A 27953-nucleotide genomic window follows, 5' to 3' on the forward strand; every position below is an offset into this window, starting at 1 on the left:
GCAGTCAGATTACATGGCAAAAAACTGCTGAGAGATTTCCTTTAATACTTTACAAAAAAACTAAGACCACATGCTACTACAAAAATATATATTTTTTAAAACGTATAAAAAATATGTATCTTTAATGCCTCATTTATTCTTTGTTGTTCTTTACCGCCAGAGCTCATTTTTCATTTTCAAACAGCTTTGGTAAACTGTAAGCTGTACTGTGATTGGCTGCTATGAGCAACGAATACTGTTTTGATAAACGTATCAAAAGCATAAATTTCTCTGCCTGTGTGTGGCGCTATTACCCTCGCGTGAATTCAATTCGCCGTTTTATTCTCGCCAAAATCCCTAGTCCATCACCTCTTATAGCATGACGGAACAACCCGCCCTTATGGAAGATGGCGCCGCTAAAATCAACAGACACTGGCAGGCAGCCAATCAGACTCGTCATCACAATGCTTTTTCCAACCGTCACCCGGTAAGTAACGCGAGCGTTGATTGGTCACTCTACGATCCAATGGTTGGCAGTGTTTTTGAGCGGTGCCAGCAACCAACGTACACACTGGGAGTCCGGGAAGTGCTGAGCTCAGGATGCCCGGGGGCTGAGAGCGGAGAGGAGCCTGACAGGACGGTGCTGAAGCCGGGGAGCTGGGGGCCATGAACCTGGGGTGAGTGCGCGGTGTACCGGCCTGGGGCAGCCACTGCTGCTCCATTATTATTAGTGCGGCCATAGAGACCGAGAACGGAGCAGATACGGCCGGTAACGGAGCAGATACGGCCGGGAACGGAGCAGATACGGCGGGAATATACATTTGCACTGGTGATAAATATTGTACTTGACGTGAGACGATATTTATATTCAATGTCTGTTCTCCTGTCTAGTTGCCATAGTGATGGGCACTGCACCACCTTGAGACTATTATTAGGGCTCCATGCAGGGACGAGACGCTGTGGCCTCAATTCATTATTTGGAATTTTTTTGTGTTTTATGCATCGAAGTGTTTGATAAATTGTTGGAAAATTCACACATGCAAATTTTGAGCAAAGTAATTGCTCCGTCTCCTCTGCTGCCGGCGTCGGCAGGAATCGCACGTGTTTCTCACGCACCCATAGACTTACATGGGTGCGTGCGATCCGCATTTGGCATGCTATGATTTTTTCGGTGCAGGAAAATAACAGCCATTTATAACAGAAGCCCAGGATTAAATTTGTACGAATACGATCAGATTTTTAATCCTAATTAATCGCAAGTGGGACTGAGCCTTTACACTCTGTTTGCTTGTGGATTAACCCTGTATCTGCAGGTAAAAAGCATTTTCTCGAGGCAACAGGATCGCTTTAAGTTCAGGTCATTTCTTGCTCTGCGGTGTGTATAAAGATGCGCAATATGGATTTTTTTTAGTATTTTTTTTTATTTTTCAATCGCTTGTTTTGCACTCCTGCTGGAGTTTTCCTTGTGGATAATGTGAGTCCATTCAACAATGAATGCTGAGCTGTGTATAACCTGCCCACAACACTGATTGGCAGTAGTGAGGAGCGAACGTGCTGGGATAAGGTGTTATCTGAGCATGCTCCGGTGCTAACTGAGTGTCTTTGCTGTGCTCAAGTAATATGTTTGAGTCCCCGTGGCTGCAGGTCTCACGGTTGTTTGATATCCACAACACATGCTCATGCCTAACTAACAGGCAGTCTCTGCATGTGTGCGGCTGTCAAACAACCACGAGACCTGCAGCTGTGGGGACTCGAACATATTTTTGGAGCATGCCGAAGACAGTCAATTAGCACTCGAGCGTGCTCAGATAACATTTTATCCGAGCATTGGATCGCAGATATCAAGGTATCATTTTATTCAGCTTCCTATGACCTACCGTACATCTACTATATAATTGTCTAAGGGTCACTTCCGTCTGTCTGTCTTTCTCTCTGTCACGGAAATCCCAAGTCGCTGATTGGTCGCGGCAAAACGGTCACGACCAATCAGCGACGGCCACAGTCCAGCGGCAAAATGGCCACTCCTTACTCCCCACAGTCAGTGCTCACAAAGGGTTAATGGCAGCGTTAACGGACCGCATTATGCCGCGGTGTAACGCACTCCGTTAACGCAGCTATTAACCCTATGTGACCAACTTTTTACTATTGATGCTGCCTATGCAGTATCAATAGTAAAAAGATCTAATGTTAAACATAATAAAAAAAATAATAAAAAATCATTATATACTCACCCTCCGTTGGCCCCACGCATCCAGCCGAGGCCTTTCCCGCTTCTCGCGACGCTCCGGTGACCGGTCCATGCATTGCGATCTCGCGAGACCATTCCGTCATCATCTCGCGAGACCGCAATGCACTCTTGGGACCGGAACGTCACGAGGAGCATCGGTAAACGCTTCGGCTGGATCCGGGGGGCCGACAGAGGGTGAGTATATAACTATTTTTTATTTTAATTCTTTTTTTACACAGGGATATGGTGCCCACATTGCTATATACTACGTGTGCTGTGTTAGATACTGCATGGGTTGTGGTATATACTACATCTCTGTGATATATACTACGTGGCTGTGGTATATATTACGTGGCTGGGCAATATACTACATTGCTGTGCTCTATACTACATGGCCTGTGTTATATACTGCATGGGCAGTGTTATATACTACGTCTTTGTGCTATATACTACGTGGCTGTGCTATATACTATGTGTCTGCTATATACTGCATCGCTGTGCTATATACTACGTGGCCTGTGTTATATACTGCTTGGGCTGTGTTATATACTACGTCTCTGCTATATATTACGTGGCTGTGTAATATATTACGTTGCTGTGCTATATATTACGTGGCTGGGCAATATGCTACATCGCTGTGCTATATACTACGTGGCCTGTGTTATATACTTCATGGGCTGTGTTATATACTACATCTCTGCTATATAGTACATGGCTGTGCAATATACTACGTGGCTGTGCAATATACCGCGTGGCTGTGCAATATACCGCGTGGCTGTGCAATATACCGCGTGGCTGTGCAATATACCGCGTGGCTGTACAATATACCGCGTGGCTGTGCAATATACCGCGTGGCTGTGCAATATACCGCGTGGCTGTGCAATATACCGCGTGGCTGTGCAATATACCGCGTGGCTGTGCAATATACCGCGTGGCTGTGCAATATACCGCGTGGCTGTGCAATATACCGCGTGGCTGTGCAATATACCGCGTGGCTGTGCAATATACCGCGTGGCTGTGCAATATACCGCGTGGCTGTGCAATATACCGCGTGGCTGTGCAATATACCGCGTGGCTGTGCAATATACCGCGTGGCTGTGCAATATACCGCGTGGCTGTGCAATATACCGCGTGGCTGTGCAATATACCGCGTGGCTGTGCAATATACCGCGTGGCTGTGCAATATACCGCGTGGCTGTGCAATATACCGCGTGGCTGTGCAATATACCGCGTGGCTGTGCAATATACCGCGTGGCTGTGCAATATACCGCGTGGCTGTGCAATATACCGCGTGGCTGTGCAATATACCGCGTGGCTGTGCAATATACCGCGTGGCTGTGCAATATACCGCGTGGCTGTGCAATATACCGCGTGGCTGTGCAATATACCGCGTGGCTGTGCAATATACCGCGTGGCTGTGCAATATACCGCGTGGCTGTGCAATATACCGCGTGGCTGTGCAATATACCGCGTGGCTGTGCAATATACCGCGTGGCCTGTGCTACATACCGCGTGGCCTGTGCTACATACCGCGTGGCCTGTGCTACATACCGCGTGGCCTGTGCTACATACCGCGTGGCCTGTGCTACATACATCTCTGTGCTATATATTATGTGGCTGGGCAATATACTACGTGGCAATTTGAACCACGCTTGACTAATTGGTCGCGGCCGGCCAGCCGAATCCTGTGTGTAAATTGCATTATTCTGAAAACTTCATAAATAAACTACATACAGATTCTAGAATACCCGATACGTTAGAATCGGGGCACCATCTAGTGCTCTTATAAACAGCTTAGAAGGGTTGACCCTACTGACAGATTCCCTTTAAAAATGGATGAAGCACAGATGAATCTCTGACATACAAAGTCCGTCTTCTGTGTTCCATTCGTTTTATACGGATTGCCAGAGACTTTAATGGCCGAGTCTGATCTGCAAAAAGGATGAGAATAGGACCAGCTTTGAGTCTCATGGATCGGACACACGGATCCATTTGTAACACTGATGTGTATATGGATCAGTAAAATGCTGTGTACAATGGATTAAAGTTGATCCAAATGAATTCGCAGGACCCAATCTATTGGCCACGTCAGTAATCTGTCGTTCAAGTAGGTGCTGCTGGAGAAAATAGCGCAAATAGGGTCTTATCCAAAATACAATTGGTTTAATACAATCAAATTGCACTCACCAGATGGAGCTATAAATTAAGCTTATAGGAGATATAATAGAAAATTATAAATAGAAATTGGGGATAAAAACGTGGACTTTTATTGCGCAGCTGAATAACTGAAGATCCGGGAATATTAAATAAAATGTGGTTTTATTCAACACGTTTCAGAGTACTGACTCTTCTTCATCAGGAAACAAATTTGATTAGTGGCTGCTGCATATTTGTTTCCAGATTTATTCATTCTTCATGTTCCTTTTATTTATTATTATGCTATATATGAAGTTTCTTCAATAGTCCTTAAGGCTACGTTCCCACCATGAGCTTTTTTTGTGAGTTTTTGACGCTTCAAAATTTTTGCCCCTATTATTTAAATGAGGTTTCTTGCGGTTTTGAAGTGAGATGTTGTAAATAAAGCGACTTTGTTTTTTACGTTCCTGGCATTTGACTTTATTGCTGTACTTATGCGCAGATTACATGGGTTTTGATGCATTTCTGCCATGGAAATGTACTATAAACACGTTTTCCTACAGATTTTCCACACCTAATGGAAGTCTATGGGAAAAAATAACAGCATGGAAGGCAGGAGATCTCTATAAATCCCATCCACTTTGCTGGATCTGTAAGAATCTGCATTTTTTTGACTTCGCAAAAATATTCCCGACAAAAAAAAAACGCACCAAACAGTTATCGTGGCAACGTAGCCTAGAAGTCATTTATTTCTGTGGACTAATGTGCATTATTTTGCAGGGATGGACTGATGCTTGAAACTCAGATTTTGAATGGCAAACCCAAGCTTATCTTGGCTCCCTATGGTAAGATGTTTATCACAAGACATAATGCTTCTCCTGGTTATTCAGATTTCTTTTTTTAATTTTGTGTTTTTTTTTTTTACTAGGGGTGCAAGAGAAAACAACAAAACAGGTACTGTGCAATGAATCAGAAATATCTAATACTCCCTTCTTTCTTGTATGAATGACTCGCTTTCTTTGCCAGGTGGGTACCAAGGGAAGGACACACAAAACGGGGCTGAAAGGAAAGAGTCCGGCTCAAGTGCTGCATGTGGTACAGAACAACAGTGCCAAAGCCGAGCAGCCGGTGCTGAAAGCCAGATCTGCCGTGGGAGGAGCGCCGCCGGGCAAATCTCCTGCCAATGTACTCAAGGACCTTGAAAACAAACATCATGACCAAAATGTGCAACAAACAAGGCTGGACGCCGGCAGAGGGAAGCCCGTGCCCAAAAAGATATCCAATGTGCCAAAGCCGAGACTACAGCAGAAGCCGCCAATCTCTGCTGAGGAGCTGCGGGAGAGTCTGGTGTGTCTCACCCAGGAGCAATTCCAGCAAATCCTGATGACCATTAATCAGGGCAGCAAACCTGTGACCAGCGACCAGACAGGTAGCCAATTGTCTATATAGTAATGTGTAATTCTGCCTCACCGTCACTACCCTGGGGATTTACATAGTGTTTGCAAAATATAAATCTGGGGCTTCCTGATGTTGAATTCCATGAAAATGTGTAAGTGTTCCTTATAGAAACTATTAGAGGTTGTCCGCTACTTTTACATTTATGGCCTATCCTTAGGATAGCTTATCACTGTTGACCCGACTCCCCCAGCAATCAGCTGTCATCTGTGTTGGCGGCCGCTGTCCGGCAGTGCTCCATCTTCTGCTAGTGGCCACCGCGGGGTACTACACATCCGCCGCCTGTTGATTTGAATAGGAGGAGGATGTGCAGTACCAAGCCTCGGCCACTATCAGAAGACGAGCAGTGCCGCAAGTGAGTAGTTCTGGTCGGCGGCTGCCGATAACCGCTGATCGGCAGGAGTGTCGGACCCCGGCCAATCAGATCCTAAGGATCTGAAAAGTGGGTACAGCGTAGCTGAAATTGACGTGGCCACTGTGGTTCTAACAGATTTACTATGATTTTCGTCAGAAATTGGAATAAATTAAAGCACAAATCTAGAGTTGACTTTCTGGCACAAGGGCTGGAAGAGATTTGCTTAATTTTTAAAGAAATGTGCGCCACTTAATAAATTGGACAAATAATTCAACACCCGAATCCAAGGAGAGGTGATGTGATCTACGAATATTAACCCATTGCCCAAAGGCAAATAATTACCACCCCTCCGCTCGCTTATTAAAAGCCATGAAAACAGTTGTTTGCTATGATGTTTGTGCAGCTCGTGCCTCATGTATTTAGGAAGTGCCAGTGCTAAACTTTTTTAACATTAACCTTCTGATATGTTTCGCGGTGTCACACCTTTAGGGCGCAGTCAGACGGCCGTATAACACAGACGACGATGGCACTGCAGTACTCGGACTGGCCGGTGGCTCTTCTGACCTGAGCGTGACAGCTGCATAGAAATACATACTGTCACGCTCATCAGCAGAGCCGCCGGCCAGTCCAGGTACTGCGATTCGATTGTATGTTTTAGTCTCTTAGGTGGACTCAGTAGGCATTTACAAATATTACCCGTGATGCTTTTAATAGTCTATACTGTACATTTTGTATGTGCATACGGTGTGTGGGGTTTTTTTTTCTTTGTTTTCCCAAGTTTTCCTTTTTAGTGTCTTTTTGCAACCTTTTGATTGGTTTGAAAACACTCCAAACAAGGCACTATCCAATCAGTAAACACTTCACAGAAGTAACATGCGCTTTCTTTTCTCCAACCACTAGTGATGAGCGAACGTGTTCAGATCAGGTGTTATCTGAGCATGCTCGGGTGCTAACCGAGTGTCTTCGACGTGCTCGAAAAATATATTCTAGTCCCGTGGCTGCATGTCTCTCTGCTGATTGACAGCCGCGACACATGCAGAGATTACCTGTTTTAGAAAGCTGCAACACATGGAGGGATTGTCGAGCAGCCGCGGGGGGCTTGAACATATTAATCGAGCACACTGAAGACATTGTTAGCACCCGAGCATGCTCAGATAACACCTTATCCACGCACGTTCGCCCATCACTACCAGCCACGTGTTTTTCAAAACCTGAAGTAGAAGAGACCCTCAAAAGACTGAACATACGGACAGCAAAATTGTTCCACAATAGGAATGAATAGTTTCAAGCCGTTATGGTTGTCTTATTCCCTTGCAGACTCTTCCTAAAACTGCGGGTGCTCATTGCCTGAATACACATTAGGCTAATGTCGGGCGAATCCACCAATATTAAGGAATTTGATTGATGGCCTAATGTGTATGGGGCCGTGGCCGACTGACCAGCTGGGATGATGACCATCAGGCATGTCAGATTTTTGGACTGCCGATTGTTCTCTCGGACATGTCATCCGGCAGCGTGCTCGGCCGAGCAATAGCTCCTGTATGTGGGAGATACGGCTGAGAAGGCGATCAGCCAAAGCATTATTTCACCAATAGCTGTTTTCATCTTAAAGGGGTGGTTATATATAATATTTTACTGCTGGACAACCCCTTTAAATATCTGAACTCTGTAACTAATGTAAATATGACTTTTATTTTAGAAGAGGAGAAACCAGAAATAGTAGAAGACCTTACAGAAAACCCTGAGGAGGAGGAGGCAGACAAAAATCTTCTTCCTACCAGTGACCAGACCCGTGATACGTACGTGTCATGTTTCTAATCACATTTATCCGGCATTTTCACACATTGATTATGGAAGTAACGATTATTGCTAATGGTAAATGCATTTTGCTGTGAAGAACACTCGTCCTGCTCGGGCTAAGAAAAACTATTTTGTATTAAGCATAAAATGACAGCGTTCAATATCATCCGAGGACAGAAATGTCCGTGCTGGGAGGAATTTTGACATCTACGGCCATCTATAAAGGGGTGCTCCAGGTCCTACTAAGCAAACTGCTCACCTGACATGATTAAGAGACATTTTTCAATCTGTTAACTAGGGTTGAGCGAAAATATTTGCGCTGCTCTCGTCCATTGTCCACTCCGGTCCTCCTGGGTGATCTTCACTTTTTTTTTTTTTTTATCTTGGGCGCCTCTGGCATTTGCTAGACCTTGCAAGAACATCAAGTCTCCTAATGATTAAGCCTAATAAATGCCAGAGACTCTGAGGATACTGAGGACTGTCATGGAGGACCAGACTGGGCGCTGGACCAGAGCACTGCCAAACTTACTGCTCAACTATCTTTTTAACCCAACAAAACGCCACAAACGGAGACATTGAATACCAGTGAGAACCTGAAATATATATTATATAAGAAAGTGCATGTTTTTTCGACATAAAGCATGTCACTTCTTTTAGTGTTTTTCACCTGTTGACTTGAATGGGTGTTGAAAAAATGCACCAAAAAAGCAGGTATCAGGCTTTGCTTCGTTTTTTGTGCCAAAACCTGATTCTATGGAACAGGACTTTTTTTTTTTTTCAACACTAACTTTATCAACATGCACAAGAGACAAATCTAGTATGCCAAAATGGCCACGAAAAGCGATAGAAAAACCAAGGAAAACATGCTTTTTTTTTCTGCAGTTTCTTTCTAAGAGTTCAGGTTTTGCTGCAGAAAAAAAAAAACGCTTAGTGTGAACTTGCCCTTATTCGTGCTAACAGCCTATTAGGGTATGTGCACACGTTGCGGATTTCTTGCAGAAAATTCCTGAAGAAAACCGGAAATTTTCTGCAAGAAATCCGCATTTTTTTTTTGCGTTTTTTTTCCGTTTTTTTCGCGTTTTTTTAGCATTCTGCAAGCGTAATTAGCTTGCAGAATGCTAAAGTTTTCCAAGCGATCTGTAGCATCGCTTGGAAAACTGACTGACAGGTTGGTCACACTTGTCAAACATAGCGTTTGACAAGTGTGACCAACTTTTTACTATAGATGCAGCTTATGCAGCATCTATAGTAAAAGATAGAATGTTTAAAAATAATAAAAAAAATGCTTATACTCACCCAGACATCTCCTCAGCGGCCGTCCGGCTCCTCTTCTAGCTGGTCTGTGCGCACAGGACCTCCCGTGACGTCACGGTCACGTGAGCGGTCACATGACCGCTCACGACCAATCACAGGACAGTAAAGTCATTCGGCGAGGTCCTTCAGCGCACACCAGCTACAGGAACCGAACGGCAGCGTGCGAGGAGGCGGGAATACATCGAGGGTGAGTATAGGACTGTTTATTATTTTATTTCTTATTTTTTGACCACTTATATGGTGCCCAGTGCGTGGAGGAGAGTCTCCTCTCCTCCACCCTGGGTACCAACCGCATATAATCTGCTTACTTCCCGCATGGTGTGCACAGCCCCGTGCGGGAAGTAAGCAGATCAATGGACCCCTAGGTGTGCGGAATCCCTGCAATTCCGCATTTTTAATGAACATGTTGCTTTTTTTTCCGCTATGCGATTTTTTCACGGAAAAAATCGCAACATTTGCACAAAAAATGCGGAATACCCTGTAAATAATAGGAGGCTTATGTAAGCGTTTTTTTTCGCGTTTTTATCACGTTTTTATAGCGAAAAAACGCGAAAAAAACGCTAACAATCCTGAACGTGTGCACATGGCCTTATACTGGTTGTGACACACAATCTTTTCTTCCAATCAATTCAGGCAAACGGTGAGCTTGTTCAACACCCTGGGGGAGCGGGAGAGAGACAAGAGCGTGCAGGAAGCCAGGAAAGCCCAGTGGAGGAGAGAGCTGGGTACGTGTCCCGTCCAACGCCGCTGATTGCTGTACCGTCTGTGTTGAGCTGTGTAAATGGCAATACTAGCTGCTAGCATAAATTATCTGCCGACTGGTCTCCTCTACAGACAGGCAATGCATATCATCTCATGTGTTCCCTCCCCAGAGAAATCATTTAGAGAAATATATCGTAGATCATCGAGGAGGGAGCTTTGTAACCTTACTGCTGGGAATTTAGCATTCTGTAATTACCGGTGAGGCCTTGGGATCTCTTAACCCTCCTCTCGCGTCACCCGAGGCTCAATTATTAAATCTACACAACCTGAGATATCAATTACATAATCGTATTCCTCCGGGAATTCGGTGGTGTGACGATCCGATCTGCCGTGTCCTTCACTCTGTAGTCCTTGCATTCGCACAATTCAGCTATATAGTTTAGAATTCACAGACTGCCTGAATATTAACCCCCCCTTCACGCCGCAGCCCTTTTTGTTTTTTACTCCACTTCTTCCCAGAGCCATAACTTTTTTTTTTTTGCAATATGGCCATATGAGGGCTTGATTTTTGCCGGACGAGTTGTACTTTTGAACAACACCATTGGTTTTACTATGTCGTGTACTCGAAAAATGGGAAAAAAAATCCAAGTGTGGTGAAATTGCAAAAAAAAGTGCAATTCCTCAATTGTTTTTTCGATTTTTTTATTTATTTATTTTTTTTACCATGTTCACCAAATGCTAAAACTGACCTGCTGTTATGAATCTCCAGATCATTACAAGTTCATAGAATAGTGAGAGAAAAAAAAAATCCCAAATTTGTAAAAAAAAATAAAAAAATCCACCAATAAATTAGGCTAGGTTCACATTGCGTTAATGGGTTAACGCTAACGGACTGCTGCGTTGCACGGCAAAAATGTCGCAATTAACGCTGTGCAACGGGTCCGCTAGCGCACCCATTGACAGCAATGTGATTTGTGTCTGTAGCGCATCGCTAGCGCATGCCATTTTCGGCACGCGCTAGCGATGTGCCGTTCTTTTGTGACGGACCTCGGACGCTGCTTGCAGCGTCCGAAGTGCGTCCGAGTCCGGTCCTCGCTAGGTCCGGTCCTCGCTAGCGCAGATCTGCGCTAGCGGGGACGGCTTAACGGATTGCCCTAACCCAATGTGAACCTAGCCTTAACTATAGCCCACAATGTTGTGTATTGAGGAAATCATCCAGTCCTTCTATAAAAGCTCTTATAGTGTCAGCCATAAATACCTCTTGTGGTCGGCATTCCACATTCTGACTGCTCGAACTGTAAAGAACCCTTTCCTATATAGCTGTCGGAATCTCCTTTCCTCCACTTATGAGTGCCCCCTGGTCCTTAGTAAGGTCCTTTGAAAGCAGAAGTCATGTGCCCTCCTTTTGTATTGACCACACATATTAATACATGTACATGAGATCTCCTCTGAGTTGTGTTTTTTTTCTAATCTAAACAAGCCCAACTTTTCCAACCTCTCATCATATGAGAGGCCTCCATCCCGTGTAATAATCTAGTTTCCCGCCTTTGAACTGACTCTAATTTCCGTTCTTTTTTAAATGTGGAGCACAAAACTGAATCCCATATTCTAGATGTGGCCTCACCAGTGATTTATAAAGGGGTAATAATACGTTGGGATTGTGGGATTTTATCTCTTTATACACCCTAAAATCTTGTTTGCTTTTGCGGCTGCTGCTTGACATTGAGCAGAGCACTGTCGCTCCGTTCATATAACTTAGAAAGCAATTATTCTTCCGTTTTAGTTTACGATATTTTCTGTACTTATAGATGAACAAGTGGCTTTAAAGAAGAAGCTGAAGGAGGCCGATAAGGATGGAATAAATGTCCGACATCGGGAAACTTATGACAGAGACTCTTCTGTTTCCCAGAGGACAGTCTCATCTGATCTGTTAAAAGTAATAATGCAGACATTTCCTTTATTTCTTTTTTCACAGGCTGTAAAGTGGAGATTTTTATTATAGTTGGGCTTAACGGTTTAGAAGAGTGTTACCTAGACAAGTGCTTCCTGATGGGCTCTGCCTATGTCCTGCAGCAATCACATGCCATATATCATTAACCTAACCGCTACAGCCAATCGCCAGCATACGTGGCACTTGACCGGCAAGGCGTTTGGGTGCAATAGTCTTATGAATGGTGCAACAGGCACAGCCGGACAAGTGGCATCAGTGTGCCAACATATTATGTAGTGCTTACGTGGCCAAATATACCAAACCACGGTGGTCCTATACCAAACCACGGCAGGACATGACCACTGATCGGTAAATGTTTAGGATGCGTTAACACTGCGTTTTCGCACCTGTTTGTTGGTCCCGTCGGGGCTTAAGTCTGAACCTCCCCTCCTGGGATTTGAGCGTATGCCCCGACAGTGAACGTGCTCTGTCGTGTGTCGTTTTCGGGTATGTATGCCTACTGGAGACAAGACACCCAGACACAGTCTACTACATCTGTTGGCCTCCAGTAGGCAGATACACAGGCCGGCAAAATTAAAATAATTAGATCTGTGGTGGATTGCACGTAGGCTGACCTGGCTCCTCTTGGCAGTGTGAGTCCTATTTACACACACTGATGCACCGCCAAGAACAGTGATCATTGCACAACAAATAAAATTACCCAACGAACGAGCATTTTGTTTTTTTTGCCGGGTGATTAGTAACCTGTTTAAACAAGATAATCGTGAAATGAGCGTTTTCTGTATAAATCTATCCTTTTTATTTGCTTGGGAACCTATTATACTTCCTATTATGTGACCTTGCAGTAACTAGTGCTTTTTTTTCCTAGAATACACCTCTCAATGATTACAGCACCCCGGACCAAGAAGATCTCATGCTGAAGACGTCCACCGGGACAGAAACCAGCGAGTCCTCACCATTAGGACGGGCTTCAAGTTTTAGCTCCCCTGAGCTTCCTGCCGCAATCCGAAGTGCATTTGTTTTAGGGGTACGACAATGCCTTTTTAATACTTTTATGGCATACACCAAGTGTTTGGTCTTTAAGTCATTTGTTAGAAGTTATCCAGTTTTTTTTTTTTTTGTGTATGAGCCATCTCTTGTTGATCAGTAGGTCTGACTGCATGGACCTCCACTAGACGTGAGATTGATGGGAAGCCCTTTTGTAATTTTCTTGCACAGAGCATCCTTCAACCACGCGCCGTGCAGAGTTTTGTAACTTAATCCTATTCAGCGATTTTTAAAAGAATGTGACAAATGTATAGGGGAAAAAAATCGGGAAAAAATGGTACTTTCATGTATTCATTGGGGATCACAGGCATTATACATCCTACCCATTAGTAAGTGGCATCATATCCAACAGATACATTACTGGTAGCACTGTAGTGAAAATTAAGAATTTGCATGATGCCTGCCATCGGAAATCTGGGTGGTCATCCAGAGAAAGACCCTCCTTGTAGCTACTCTTAGCCACACCTGCTTGAGGTTGGATTTGGGATGAGGGGTCTCCCCACTGTTAATTCAAAATACCCTAATCGGTTACTTGAAAACTGGTTTTCTAAAGCAGACAGTTCCATTAAAGTATATGTTTCATATTAAACCTCTCAAGTCTTAACAAGGTAATTTTTATTAATTACAGGATATTATTTTTCATATTTTAGGAAGCGGCTCCACTGGACCATCCTTTTAGTGCTGTCAAACGTCAGCAGCAGAAGAAATGGTTGGAGGAACTGAACAAGCAAAGGGAGGAAGCTGCCGTGCGAAAAATGGAAGAAAAGCAAAAGCTTCAAGAGGTTTGTAACGTGTAAATGGATCCAATTGAATTACGTGATGAGCAAAATATGATTTTTAAAATTAATACAGTTAATACAGTCTTCCTCAGCTTGATATTACCTTGTTCAAGAAAGAGATTTAACCAGGTAACCAAATCCTGTGTTCTGTAATCCAGTATGCACGGATTAACGTTCTGACCGAAACGTGAAGTACAAAGAGCAAATAGGAGAAATTCCAGCTTCTGGCAACAATCCGTAAAGATATGAAAATTCCTTATTAGAAGCAATTAAAATTCCAAAAGTTTCAAGACGTATTGCAGGGAGCAGGAAACATGGCGACGTGTTTCGAACGCAAGCAGTGTACTTCCTCAAGGCCTTGCAACTTGCTGGGATAAGGTGTTATCGGAGCATGCTCAGGTGCTAACCGAGTGTCTTCGGCGTGCTCGAATACTATGTTCGAGTCCCCGCGGTTGCATGTCTTGTGGCTGTCAACAGCCTCAACACATGCCGGGGCTGTCTAACGGGCGCAAGACATGCAACCATGAGGATTCGAGCATATTATTAGAGCACGCCGAAGACACTTGGTCAAGCTCATGAGCTTGCGCAGATAACGCCTTATCCCAGCACGTTCACTCACCGCTATCATCTGTGCTACACTTGCTAGAAGTGGCACAATACAGCCTCTCACACCATGGAAACTAATATTTTGTCCTTTTTATACTTGATTGTATTGTGAATGTCACTTCTTTCTCTTCTGCAGAGTGTTCAGCACGATCACTGGGCAATGCATTTTGATTCTTTTAAGAAGCCGAGTCCTGTCGCTCAGAATACGGTACCATTTCTGCAGCTTGAGAATCCTCAGCCATCATCCGAGCCGCTGGGAGGTACAGTATCTCTTTCTGCAAATCATCACCAACCGGAACAGTTAGAAACTGTGAAATCGACTGAGGAGAAGGATTTTCAAAGCCAGAAAGCTGGGTAGGCACACCGATTATTGGGCTGAGATGATTTAAAATGTGTGTGTTTCATGGGAGCATTCAGCAATAATGTATCCAGTGCATCACATGATCAAATGAATGGTGTCATTCAAATATACAACTTGTTCCTAAAAAAAAAAAAAGCCTTCATACCGCTATATCGACAGGAAAATAAAGTTATGGCTCTTCCCTGAAGGGAAGGGAGAAAAAAAAAAGAAAATCGTCTGGGGATGAAGGAGATGGTGTAAAAAATGCTTGCTCTGCACATTAGTTTGTTTGTTTGTTTTGTTTTTTTTATAAGCCTTTTGAACGTCTTTTAATCGCATCAGGTTTCTAAAGGCGCTAAAAGAAGTGTTGTGACCATTCTTCGGCTATCTTCCACTCAGAAATGAAAAGGCTCAACAGATACTTGTGTGTCCTTCTGAGCATTTTCTTAGCGTTTTTCGCTTCAAAAACAGACATCAGTTTCTTCATTGTTGAATGGAGAAAAAAAAATAGATACAAAAAACGTTTAAAAAACCACCTTCTGTAAAAAAAAAAAAAAAATGACGAAGCAAGTGCTCCGGAAACGACCACAAAAACACACCAACATGTCCTGAAGCGTCTTCCTCACGGAAAAGTTGGTGGATGTAACAGAGTTTAAAAATTCTGTGTGCACATCGTAGCAAACATAATATTCGGAACAGTGAGACTAAGAGTCCAGATAAGTGTGGGCTGCTGCTGGCAATAGGATCGTTGGCTCGCCATGGTCATTACAAACGGTCGTCACGAACACTTTCATGAGAGGAACTTTTGTCTCTCTTGTCAGAGTTTTTTGTTTTCTTAGCTAAATCTAAAAGTTGTGTTGAGTCCTTCTACTTTCATGATTATGATTACTTGGTTTTAGGTTCCTGCGTACCATGACCTCTTTATTAGATCCTGTGCAGATTGAAGAAAGGGATCGTAAGAGAGTGAAGCAACTGGAACATCAGGTATGTGCAGCAGAGCTGAGCGGAATCCGTAGCTACCATACCAGAGCCCTGCGAAGCTCTTTCTACTTGCCAGCATCTCTGGCTCCTCTTTTGATTAGTAGCCCCGGCGTGACGTCATCTTTGGGGCAGGACACACACGATGATGTGCTAGGCCTACTAGTCGGAAGACGTGTCTGGGATCCCAGCAGGCAGAAAGAGGTTCCCAGAACTCTGGCCTGACATATACTGACTAGTAACGTGTCCTACGGATCTTTTTGCTCAGCTCTAATATGCACTTTTTTGACTGCAATGATCTGATGACTCTAGTTCTTGTTATGATTTTTAAACCTGTTGATGTGGACATGCCACGGGAGTCTGACCTCTGAGACAAACCTTAATTGATCAGTATAATAATGGGGCCACAATGCTGTGAGTGTGTTTTTTCATTGTGTGTGTTTTTATATTTACCTACAACAACCAGGCTGTGAGGCGAATGCAACGTTATGGCCCCTTTAATCTCAGAATAGATTGTGGTCAGACCCCTACGATCATCAAGTGCTGGCATATCTTAGTGATACGCCATCAATTTATGGGATGTGAAGACCTAAATTTGGCAGGTGACTGGGAAAAAAAAAAAAAACACTTGGCAAAATTTGTAAAATCCAATCTAACAATCGTAAAAATGTTTGTAAAGGGAGAGTGACACAGTTGTATAAATTGGATGAGGATCACAATGCAATTCTCGGACTGGCCGTCGGCTTTCCCTACAGTAATGTGACCGCATTTACAGCTCCACTCTGAAATGCTCTAATATGCAAACTTTGTATATATGAAATTGGAACTGGATTACTACTATAGAAAACGTGTTAAAAAATGAAGTACTTGGTTCATAAATTGGCCAATTCATTAGAGCCCAACAGCCAGCGACAAGATGTACCCCTTTGTTGGGACCCTAACCTTATATGCTTCTCCTGGGCTGAAAACCTACCATTTTAAGTTTGGGTACCTAACAAAGGGGTACTCCTTGTCGCTGGTTGATGGGCTATCATGAATTGGCCAATTTTAAGTACTTAATTTTTTAACATATTTTCTACAGCAGTAATCCAGCGAGCAGCTGTATTTTCTTGGTCATATTGAATAGTGATGAAGGCTTGCACCTATTCTCACTTGTATTATTCTGGTTGGAGGTGTTGGTCAGATTTTTTTCTATTTGTAGTACTCTCCTTTCTGACTTGGCACTCCTCAGTGAAATTTGTAGCATGTATTACTATGCAGCTTTCACGCTCAGGTCAGGAACATTCCGTTGTGATCCTCACCTGAGTTACGCAGCCGGCTGACTCACAACTGAAAGCACACTATACATTCCGAAAAGTGAGACTACAGGCTGCAACGCGATTTCCTCAGAATTTCTTAACCTACCTTTCTTCTTGAACTTGCCAGAAAGCCATAGCGGCTCAAGTCGAAGAAAAGCGCAGGAAAAAGCAACTGGAAGATGAACAAAGGCTAATGGAAGAACAAGAGGAGGAGAGGCGACTGGCGAGAGAACGGGAAGAAATGCGACAACAGTACGAGGAAGACTCATTTAAACAGAAGCAAAAAGAAGTATGAGACTGTTCATGCGTGTTTAAAGGATGTCTGTCACCCCCAAAACTGAACTATTAAGGCTTCTTTCACACTTCAGTTGTTTGGCGTCAGTCTGCTCCGCCATAGTGACGGATCGACGGATCCGTCACAATTGTTGAGAAAACGGTTCTAACGGATCCGTTTTTTGACGGATCAGTTACTTGGGGGTTCTCTGGGAAAAGTATCTACTTTTTGGAGCATGCGCAATTGAAAAAGCGGATTGGGGCGACGGATCCAGACAAAAATTGTTATAATGTCCGTCTATGTCTAGATGACGTCCGCCAAATTTAGACGGATCCGTCACATGGCGGATGGAACGGACGACCATCCGTCACAATCCGTCGCTGATGCAAGTCTATGGGAAAATAGCGGATCCGCAAAAAAAAAATGGCGGATCCGCTATTTTATGGAAACGGCAGATTCAAACTGACGCCAAAAGACTGAAGTGTGAAAGAGGCCTAAGACCTTCATACACTGGACTTAACCCCAATAAAAATCATACATATACTAAAGATTATACAAAATAGTTTTAATATAAATACATAAATTACAATACTCCCACCATTCCCTCATGGCATGATTGGCCTGCTGAAGACACTGGAGCCTAGTTGTCATCCCCCTTTCCTTTGTATAGCAGCTATTCGCTTCACACAAGATTACAAAGCAGCAGCGGATAATGTTGACTGGAGAGGCGATGACAACTCACACAATGTCGATTTATGCACACTCTCATCTTCCTCTCCTGTGTATAGTGATTGCACGCTGATGTGTGATGTTGTGTGCAGCGAGCGGCTGCTGAACGCAGGAGAGGGATGAGAACGCACGCTCACCTCCTGCATGTGAGTACAGATGCGCGGTCATCTTTCTTCTGAGTACGCCAGCCACATTCTGCACACAGGAGAGGGATGAGAGCGCACACTCACCTCCTGCATGTGAGTACAGATGCGCGGTCATCTTTCTTCTGAGTACGCCAGCCACATTCTGCACACAGGAGAGGGATGAGGGCGCACACTCACCTCCTGCATGTGAGTACAGATGCGCGGTCATCTTTCTTCTGAGTACGCCAGCCACATTCTGCACACAGGAGAGGGATGAGGGCGCACACTCACCTCCTGCATGTGAGTACAGATGCGCAGTCATTTTTTCCTGTATATACCAGCTGCACACAGGAGAGGGATGAGCGCGCATGGTGATCTCCTGCATGTCAGTGCACATGCACTGTCCTCTTTCTCCTGTATATGCCAGTTGCATGCGGCATACAAGATCACACAACGGTGTGTGGCCACAAGAGAGGCAGATGAGAATGCTCACAATACCCGTGTATGTCCTGTCCGCATCCGCCATCCCTGCATTATTTACTCGCTTTCCCTTTTTACTAATAGGAGGTTCTTGACCAGAAGACGAAAGAATTGTATCAAAGAATGCAGAAGGCACAAGAAGAAGCACAGCGGCTAAAGCAGGAGCAGCGGATGCGCCACCTACTGCAGAAGGGACACGATATATCTAACCTACAGAAGAATACAACTGGTAAACACTCCAGACCTGGCAATGAATGTAATCTTAGTTTATATGTTGTGGTTGAATATAATTTACAATGGGAAAACTGCCTCAGAAAAAGTCTTTATTCTCCTTGAGGAGATCCAGCCCATGGGGACAGTTATTTTGTGATGAGAAGCCGACCTCATTTTCTAATTGGCTGTAATATTCAGTACGGAATGCTCATTACAAATCTGAAAAAAGTAATTGACTCCTAAACGACTATAAATATACTTTCAAAAGGATGAAATTGAGGATGTGGAAGTGCCGCTTCCTCGTCTATATGGGGACAGAAGCAGCTCCTGCATTGGAAACTTGGAGATTTCCAGGACTTTGACATTACTGTAGGTTCCCTGTGCAGACCCACTGATGAGATGATTGCAGGGTCCGTGTTGCAGCCCTGTATATTTCGTAGTGTCTGGTTTTGCAGCTCCGTCTGCTTCACTCTGAATATTAATGTTGTTGCTCGTCACCACCAGTCTAGTTGGCGTTTTAATTTTAACAGGACCACACATAAGAGCTTGCAACTGATTTGGACTTGACATTTATAAAACTAACAATCTGGCCATGTTCACGCAGAGCAGCCATTTTAAAGGGAACCTGTCGCCAGTTTTGTTTTGTTTTTCCGCCTATTGATGTTCTTTGCTCCGAGTATGTTTTTTTTATGATTTTTTATTTTATTTTATTTTACGTCCACTCTGAGCCGACTTATAGCATAACATAGTAATGGACAGTCCCTGTAAGATATTTTATCTGATGCTTCTTTAGGTGACCCGCTGTATCCGGAGATCAGCAGCGCTGCAAGCCGCACCACCGACGTGAGATCAGACGATCAGAATATTACCAGCAGTGTTATGAAACCGAGCACTTTAACCGTTACCTCACCGAGGAGGGACACGGCCGTTCAGACAGGTAACCATTGTTAGATTCTCTATATGGTTACATTTGGAGGAAAATAACTTTGTGGTTTTTTGGTAGACCTGGTAAAACTTGTCGCATTGTGGCTTATTGTGGTCCATTCATTCTTAAAGGGAACCTATCGCATGAAAAAAAACACTTAACGTGAACATATGGGGTTAATCTGCAAATAGCATTCTGAATCTGCCTGGCACTGTCACATAGAGCTCCCTACCAGGAGGAAATGATCTTTAGTCCTCCTGACGGCGCTCAGATTTGTCATGGGGCGGCGCCGGCACGGATTCAGTCACTGCTCTGTGTATAGAGAGCTCCGGCTGTAACCGCCCCCCCGGCACTGACAGCCAGCTCTAATGCTGATCCGGATGTCAGTCAGTGCCGGGGTGCAGCACCCTTGTGACTGAAACCTGAGTGCTGCCAGGAGGAATAAAGTGTTGGTGCCAGGCAGGCTCAAAACCCCATATCTGCAGGTTAAATAGCGTTTTTTTTTTTTCACGTGACAGGATCCCGTTAATAGATGCACCAAAATATGCTCCCGTCTGTGATTTTCTGATGATATATTCCCTTTACTGGTCTGCAATCCCCCTGGAAAGATAAAAGAATGAAAACCGGTTTTAGAAAGGAATTGGCTACAGCTATTAATATAAGGTTCTTATTGCACTTCATCTGTGAATTACATTCATACCCCAAACGAACCCCTTCCCAATGCAAGAACGTCCCATGATAGGGTCTGCATGTATGGCAGCAGCTCAGGAGGTGAGTTTGCTCCCTTTCAGGCAAATGCCAGCTGTGTTACAGTTGGCATCTGCCTGTAACTGCAGCAACCAGAGCTGGCTCCCATCGCTGCTGTTTAACCATTTTAAATGCCTCTCTCTATCACTGTCGCCTTAATAGTTACAAGATAAGGGACATATAGGGATGCTGAGTATGATATAAGTGCAGGTAAATATGTCTGGGCCCAATCAGTTGGCTTCACTCTCTCAGCCTTTGTGGACATATCAGACTTCAAGAGGAAGTGAGTGGCCGGCCGCCTGCGGCTCTCACTTCCTCGTGATGTTTGATTCATCCGAAGGTGGAGCGAGTGAAGCCAACTGATTGGGCCCAGGGATTGCGTGACGTAACAATGTGACGTGATCCCCGGAAGGGCGAGTAGCAACACCGCTGGAATAGCGCCGGCATCGGAGGTTAGTCTAAGTGTTCTTATTTTACTGGGGGCAAACATGCTGATTAAGAAGAGGCTGTCGGTGTAGTGGACAACCCCTCAAATGCCTGTGGCTGGGCTTTATAGGAGAACATCCTTATGTAAAGCAATTAAAATGTCTTATGTACGTTACGGGTCTCAGAAAAAGGCGACAAGCCAATTTAAAAAAATTTTTTTTTTAATTTGACAGGAAAAATATATATATTGGTACCTTGTTAGCCAGATGATAGAAAAATATTAACATTTGAGAGTCCTCAGTGGTTGATACCATCTTTTCAGTTAGCCATTAAACAGGTAACAAATTGCAAGCTTTTGAGACTACTCAGGTCTTTTCATCAGGCATAGACTAATATACAAAATCTGAGAAATTTCAAATTAGAATTTGTCAGTTCAATTTTACCGCACAAGGAATACCATAAAAGCGAATTCCCCCCAAAAAGATGGAATTATGGAACTTTTTTTTACCATTTCCACTCAACTGGAAAAAAAATTTCCGTTCCATGTAACTTCTTTGGTAAAATGAATTGCGTCATTCAAAACTACAACTTTCACAAAAGAAAAACAATTCCTCATACAGTTGTGTGGACAGAAATAGGAAGGCGGCCTGGCTCTTGGAAGCATGTGGAGGAGGGGACTAAAGCGCAAGAGCAAAAACTGCTCACTTTAGGAAGGGGTTAATTCATAGGACTCTAATCACCCATCATATGCCTATATTGCATCCTTTACACCTGCTGGTATGTTTTACCTTCTCTTGCTGGTGTATGCTTCATGCGCACTGCTGTTTGTTTTCCTGTTTTGCATACATGGTGTAACAGCTTTCTTGTAACTCGGAGACTTGTTATGTACGGACTTAATTGTAACCACCTCTCCATTCAGGATGTAGCTATAGTAGATACTGTTAGCTGGTGGTCGTACATGTGGGACCCCCCACTTATCTGCATAAATATTTTAGATGAGGAACACCCAGTAAGGGTCCATATTCTGTTTACAGATTTTTGTGCTGGAGAAATATTCCTTTAACTTCTCTAAGATTTGTGGTCCAGTCCCTAATTTCTCTTATTTGTACCTTTTTTATAGATGACTTGAATTTCGTAATGAAGCCGTATCCTGTATCCCACTACAAAGAGATGACCTGGAGGCATCAGCACAACGCCTCTCCCGATATTCCCATAGAGTTTAAGGACCAACAGCGCAAAGCCGACGTACAGACAAATAAGTCGCACGTCCAGAGAGACAGAAATGACTCCAGCAAGGAAAACTCCAACGCTTACAATGATGTTTACGATCAGTTCGCGAGAACAGAAAAGCAGGGAAAGGAGCACGGACGTAAACCAGACTGGAATAAAAACAAACCTCCGAAAAAATACATCCCAGCTTCGGAGCGGTACCCCAGGGGGCTTCAGAAGCAGAGGGAGGAGAGCAAAGTGCGGAGACAGATGGAGTTGATGCATTTAGTGGAGAAGAATTCTTCTAATAACTTGCATTTGAGAAAAGGGAAATCTCCAGAAAAGTCTCCAATTCCCAGAGAAGAAGCCAAGATCTCTCCACATCGTGAAGACGTGAAAACTGGGCAAGAGGCCAGAAAGGTAGTAATGTGATGGTTTGGCACAAATGTAAAAATTGGATTGATGAAAAGGCTTCTAAAAGTTATATTCCTGAGTTGCCAGTCAAGGATGCTATGGGCCAAAAATACTTTACATAAGTACTTCTATGTCTTCAGGACAATGCCTTCTTTGCCCTGGCCTTCTTTTGTCATAAGAACATTCAATAGATTTAAAGCCCACCTACAATACGATCTAGGTGAATTCGGATGTAACAATTAGTATTTGCATCCATACATATTCCTGTAACAAGACTAAGGCTTCTTTCACACTTCCGTCGTTTGGCCAACGTCGCAATGCGTCGTTTTGGAGAAAAAAACGCATCCTGCAAAGTTGCCCGCAGGATGCGTTTTTTTTCTCCAGACTTACATTAGCGACACATTGCGACGTATGGCCATACGTTGCAAGCTTCGGGTTTTGGCAGACAGTCGTCACGGAAAAACGTTCAAGGGAACGTTTTTCCGTACGTCGCATCCAGTGTTTCACACTGCGCATGCCCAGAAGGAAATATCGCTCTCACGATCTTTCCTGCTCGGCAACGCAGACGGAAATGTGAAAGCAAACACTTCCGTCGGTACGTCACGCCGACGCTTCGTGATGGCCCCGTACCGACGGAAGTGTGAAAGAAGCCTTACCCAACAGATTAGTTTGTGGTTGTGGCCTAGGAATAGCACAAATGTAGGCTTTGAAATTGTTAAGGGGAAACAGTCTTGTACTTTCACCGATCTTCAGAAAGAATGTGCTGCTGCTCATTAGCTTAGTTTCACACCACGTTTCAGCCATCATTACTAACTTTGTGAAGACCTGAAAAGCTGGATTCAGACATGTCCCTAATTAAGCCATAGACTTCAGGTAAGTAGTAGACTACACCATTCTGTCTGGCTTAGAAAACTGACACTCCTGAAAAAAGGTTATCAGGAGTTTAAGAATTGAAAGCTGCGTGCAAGAAGAGTTGGAAGCTGCGTGCAAGAAGAGTTGGAAGCTGCGTGCAAGAAGAGTTGGAAGCTGCGTGCAAGAAGAGTTGGAAGCTGCGTGCAAGAAGAGTTGGAAGCTGCGTGCAAGAAGAGTTGGAAGCTGCGTGCAAGAAGAGTTGGAAGCTGCGTGCAAGAAGAGTTGGAAGCTGCGTGCAAGAAGAATTGAAAGCTGCGTGCAAGAAGAGTTGGAAGCTGCGTGCAAGAAGAGTTGGAAGCTGCGTGCAAGAAGAGTTGGAAGCTGCGTGCAAGAAGAGTTGGAAGCTGCGTGCAAGAAGAGTTGGAAGCTGCGTGCAAGAAGAGTTGGAAGCTGCGTGCAAGAAGAGTTGGAAGCTGCGTGCAAGAAGAGTTGGAAGCTGCGTGCAAGAAGAGTTGGAAGCTGCGTGCAAGAAGAGTTGGAAGCTGCGTGCAAGAAGAGTTGGAAGCTGCGTGCAAGAAGAGTTGGAAGCTGCGTGCAAGAAGAGTTGGAAGCTGCGTGCAAGAAGAGTTGGAAGCTGCGTGCAAGAAGAGTTGGAAGCTGCGTGCAAGAAGAGTTGGAAGCTGCGTGCAAGAAGAGTTGGAAGCTGCGTGCAAGAAGAGTTGGAAGCTGCGTGCAAGAAGAGTTGGAAGCTGCGTGCAAGAAGAGTTGGAAGCTGCGTGCAAGAAGAGTTGGAAGCTGCGTGCAAGAAGAGTTGGAAGCTGCGTGCAAGAAGAGTTGGAAGCTGCGTGCAAGAAGAGTTGAAGCTGCATGCTTTTGTATCTGTTTGCCAATTGATTTCTTTTGCTCCCTTGCTGGGACACATCTGAATTCTATTGTTTAGGGCTTTAGACAGAAGCTCCTGATTGAGTTAGGAATGGAGAGTGAAACGTTGTGGAACAGGAAAGCTAAGACCGCACTTTGAGGTGTTCATTCTCCAGAACGTTATATAGAGACGTTACTTTATAAGATGCTAATAACACTTTGAAGGGAACATGTCAGCCGATTCCTGTTGGCCAAACCACAGGCAGCATGAAATGGAGCTTGGCTTCACGATTACAGTCGGGTATATTTTCTCTGACATGCTTTGGCATTTCATAGGAAAAATATGAGAAGGTGCTGACCATAGTTGAAGACGAGACTAGTCCTGTATCGCCCCCTGCTGGCTTCTTTCCTTGCCACTACCTCTAAATAACAAGCCTCATCCATATCAGACGACTTGTTGATGAACTCTAGCAGCGCTATGAAAAGCTGCCAATATATTTTTGCCACAGTGTTTTGGAGAGGATAGTCCTATTCATGCTGTCTGCAGCTTGAATCATCAGACAGGTTGCCTTTAAACTGTGCAGCATAGGGCATGTAATCTGCAATTCCTGAGATGAGCCAGTTTGTTTGTTTTTTGTTGCCTTTTTTTTTTTTGTGGTCGGCAACTTGAACTATTTTTTATGTCTTATTTTTAGCAAGAAGACCGAGTCCAAACAGTTGAATCAAGTTTCAAGCGGTAAGCAGATGTGTTGCTTGTTGTTGCATCAAGTTTACTTTACTTCTAAAACACGTGAAGTTCTCCGTGACCCTTTAATATCCATGTAAGAATATCTATGTAGTGTGCAGTGAAGTTTGGAAAGTATAAGTGTGCATAGGTTAGTAATGTGTCATTGGTAGAGTGAGGTAGGTAGACCTTTCATCCTCAGATCTGATTTTAGATTGTTACCTTGATGGTGAAGTTACTTTATTGTGATCATAGCATTTTGTCACAGACCAGACTCTCCACCCGTCCCTGCGGTGAAGAACAGATTACACCACGCTCAGAAGAGATCCACCGTTACACCCATTCCTTTAGTTCACAATGGAAACACCGTGTCCATCCAGCGACATGTCACTCCAGACCTGGAGAAATTGGAATCTGACCGACCTCCATCTTCACAATTTGTTCCGTATGTTCGGACAAGAGAGATTTACTATTTAGATCCTGACGCCCCAATGTCCAGACCTTCAACACATGAACCTCAGCACAATCCACCAGGTAAGAAACAAATGCAATCTGATCACCAGTTACAAACCATTTGTGTGTGCGTCTATTTTGACTAAAGTGTCTGTGTGGGTACGCCTATTCATGTACTTATTACATTATTTTGATGTGTGCATGATATGCCCACCCCCCAATGCTAAAAATCATAATTCCTCTACAATGCTTTGAATATTGTCCTAGTGACAACCCATATACAGTACAGACCAAAAGTTTGGACACACCTTCTCATTTTAAGATTTTTCTGTATTTTAATGACTATGAAAATTGAACATTCACACTGAAGGCATCAAAACTATGAATTAACACATGTGGAATTATATACTTAACAAAAAAGTGTGAAACAACTGAAATTATGTCTTATATTCTAGGTTCTTCAAAGTAGCCACCTTTTGCTTTGATGACTGTTTTGCACACTCTTGGCATTCTCTTGAATGTCGTCAGTGGGCGCTGGCTGTAACATACAGCTGGCACCCTGCTGAAGTGTCTGGTGAACGAGCTCTGATGCCAGCTGTTTAACAGGCCAACTAGTCTAGACAGAGGGTCAGGGCTATATCTGTCACCTCGTTAGGGATTCTGATGGGCAACGGCCCCGCGCGTGCCATTTCCTGTGAAACGTAATACATGTATAAACATGCACAATACACTGCTAACCAAAATGGTGGTGTATTACATAAGCTATTAAAAGGAACCTGTCGTCAAGGTTCTTTATACTAAACAGTGTCCTAAATGTTCCCTTGTTACACCACTGCACATCACCGCTGCAGCCAGTCAGTCACTGAGTTCAGCAAAGTATGCCAGTTGCTGAGATCTTGCCAGAAAGGGCACATGAGCCAATGCATGTAAACTCTGGGTACATCAATCTTTTCTAAGCTGGGTGTCTCATGTTGGAACTTGGAGGCAGTAAGGTAAGGGCATTTTATTTTTATACAGTACTTTGGCAGCAGTGTTATCCTCTATAGAATTTTATAGGAGCCATGTAATTCATCTGCTCTATGGAGGTGCGATATCTAATGTACATCAGCCGCATGGCTGGAGGATCCTACTCCACTAGGGTTTGTTATGGTCCACAGCCTTGGAAACCCACATCTGTTGGGGCAGTAACATGAACTAAGAGGAATAAAAAGAGGGATTTTTGTGTACTCACCGTAAAATCCTTTTCTCCGAGCCAGTCATTGGGGGACACAGCGTCCCCCAATGAGGCGAAGGAGAAATCCACATTTCAGGAAGTCACCCTTTTTTCCCCTGCTGCCCATCAGATTTTCATCTCCTGACTTCTGCAATTAGTGGGCCCACAATTATGGGCAAAAAATGATATTACCAGTTCTCAACAAAATACACTTCTCTTTAGGCAATGACCAGGAATCTCAACAAATATTCATCTCTGATCATGCAAAAGACCCTTTGCTGAATCCTAATGTCGTCAGAAATAAGGACCGACAGCAAGCCATACTGAGGGGGTTATCAGAATTACGGAAGGTTCGTATGGTCTCCATTCTGGAATAATCTACGCTAGTTGTTGTAGAGTCAGGGCATTGTGCATTTCATAGTTTTTCAATAAGACTGACCCATAAGTTAATGCTAAAATCAGTGAGCAGGAAAAAAAAAAATGGGAAAGACATGTACGGGTAGTGCGGTAATTATTAGCGTATGCAGTGTGCGTTCTGTGGTTATAACTTTTTGTTCTCTCTCTTTAGGGCTTGCTTCAGAAACAAAGGGAGTTGGAGACAGGGTTGATGCCCGATGTTTAAGCCGACGGACCAGGCTTCTGTGTGCTGTATCATAGGACTCTGTGTGACTATTATTATGTTTACTAGATGCACTGTAACATGATCAATGTGAACTGTGTTTGCTGCTGTGTATTTATCAGACTTCTCATAGGAGTGTTTGTCAATTTTGTAGATTTGTTTTTAATAAAAATTATTTTTGTACTAATTTTTTAACTTTTTTTTCCACAGCCAACATTGGTGTTATTAACCTGTTTAAGGATCAGGATATTGTTCATATTTTTGCACTTTTTTTTTCTACCCAGTGCCATGTTTATTTTTTTTTTCTTTTTATGGCGACATAGCCGTATGACGGCTTGTTGTTTGGAAGTCGTAGTTTTGAATGTTACAATTCTTTTTACCATGCAATGTACTGAAAACAAAAAAAAAATTCCAAGGGTGATGAGATTGTGGAGAAAAAAAAAATGCAATTCTGCCATTTGCAAGGAAGGTTCGTTTTTACAGCATTCAGTGTGTGGTAAAACGACTAGGAAACATGATTGTCAACATCAGTCCGAATACGACGATATCAAACATCTATTTTTTTTTCTACTTTTTTTTTTTTTTTATATAAGTACCATATATCCTCATGTATAAGCCGAGATTTTCAGCACATTTTTTCTTTTTTTTTTTGGGGGGGACGGCATCAGTGTGAGCCATGCATACAACCAGGAAAAGGGGTGAGCCATACATACCAGGACAGG

The 27953-nt window shown here is 43.7% G+C and overlaps 1 protein-coding gene across 2 annotated transcripts; it reads left to right on the top strand.

Annotated features, from left to right (window-relative positions):
- The first annotated feature begins 475 nt into the window (after positions 1 to 475).
- Positions 476 to 27817, top strand: CCDC66 (coiled-coil domain containing 66). Of its 2 annotated transcripts, none has more exons than XM_077278497.1 (19): positions 476 to 656; positions 5123 to 5187; positions 5271 to 5296; positions 5369 to 5771; positions 7852 to 7951; positions 9900 to 9991; positions 11777 to 11904; positions 12788 to 12946; positions 13617 to 13748; positions 14488 to 14705; positions 15591 to 15675; positions 17095 to 17256; positions 18660 to 18804; positions 19582 to 19725; positions 22007 to 22515; positions 24918 to 24958; positions 25215 to 25480; positions 26835 to 26962; positions 27181 to 27817. In XM_077278497.1, exons 1-19 carry the CDS (start codon positions 646 to 648, stop codon positions 27232 to 27234), a joined length of 2868 nt encoding a protein of 955 aa, XP_077134612.1. In that variant the 5' UTR covers positions 476 to 645; the 3' UTR covers positions 27235 to 27817. The 2 variants fall into 2 exon arrangements, with proteins under 2 accessions (XP_077134612.1, XP_077134613.1); XM_077278498.1 differs by having other exon boundaries at positions 505 to 656; positions 7855 to 7951; positions 27181 to 27416.
- Positions 27818 to 27953: the final 136 nt, after the last annotated feature.

The sequence above is a fragment of the Ranitomeya variabilis genome, chromosome 8 (assembly GCF_051348905.1).
Source record: "Ranitomeya variabilis isolate aRanVar5 chromosome 8, aRanVar5.hap1, whole genome shotgun sequence".
NCBI classification, from domain to species: domain Eukaryota; kingdom Metazoa; phylum Chordata; class Amphibia; order Anura; family Dendrobatidae; genus Ranitomeya; species Ranitomeya variabilis.

What these genes read in the sequence shown, in the direction of transcription:
- CCDC66 (XM_077278497.1), top strand. An exon ending in CCAGTGGAGGAGAGAGCTGG is followed by an intron (nt 9,992 to 11,776) that starts GTACGTGTCCCG and finishes CTGTACTTATAG; the next exon opens with ATGAACAAGTGGCTTTAAAG. An exon ending in GGTTATCAGAATTACGGAAG is followed by an intron (nt 26,963 to 27,180) that starts GTTCGTATGGTC and finishes CTCTCTCTTTAG; the next exon opens with GGCTTGCTTCAGAAACAAAG.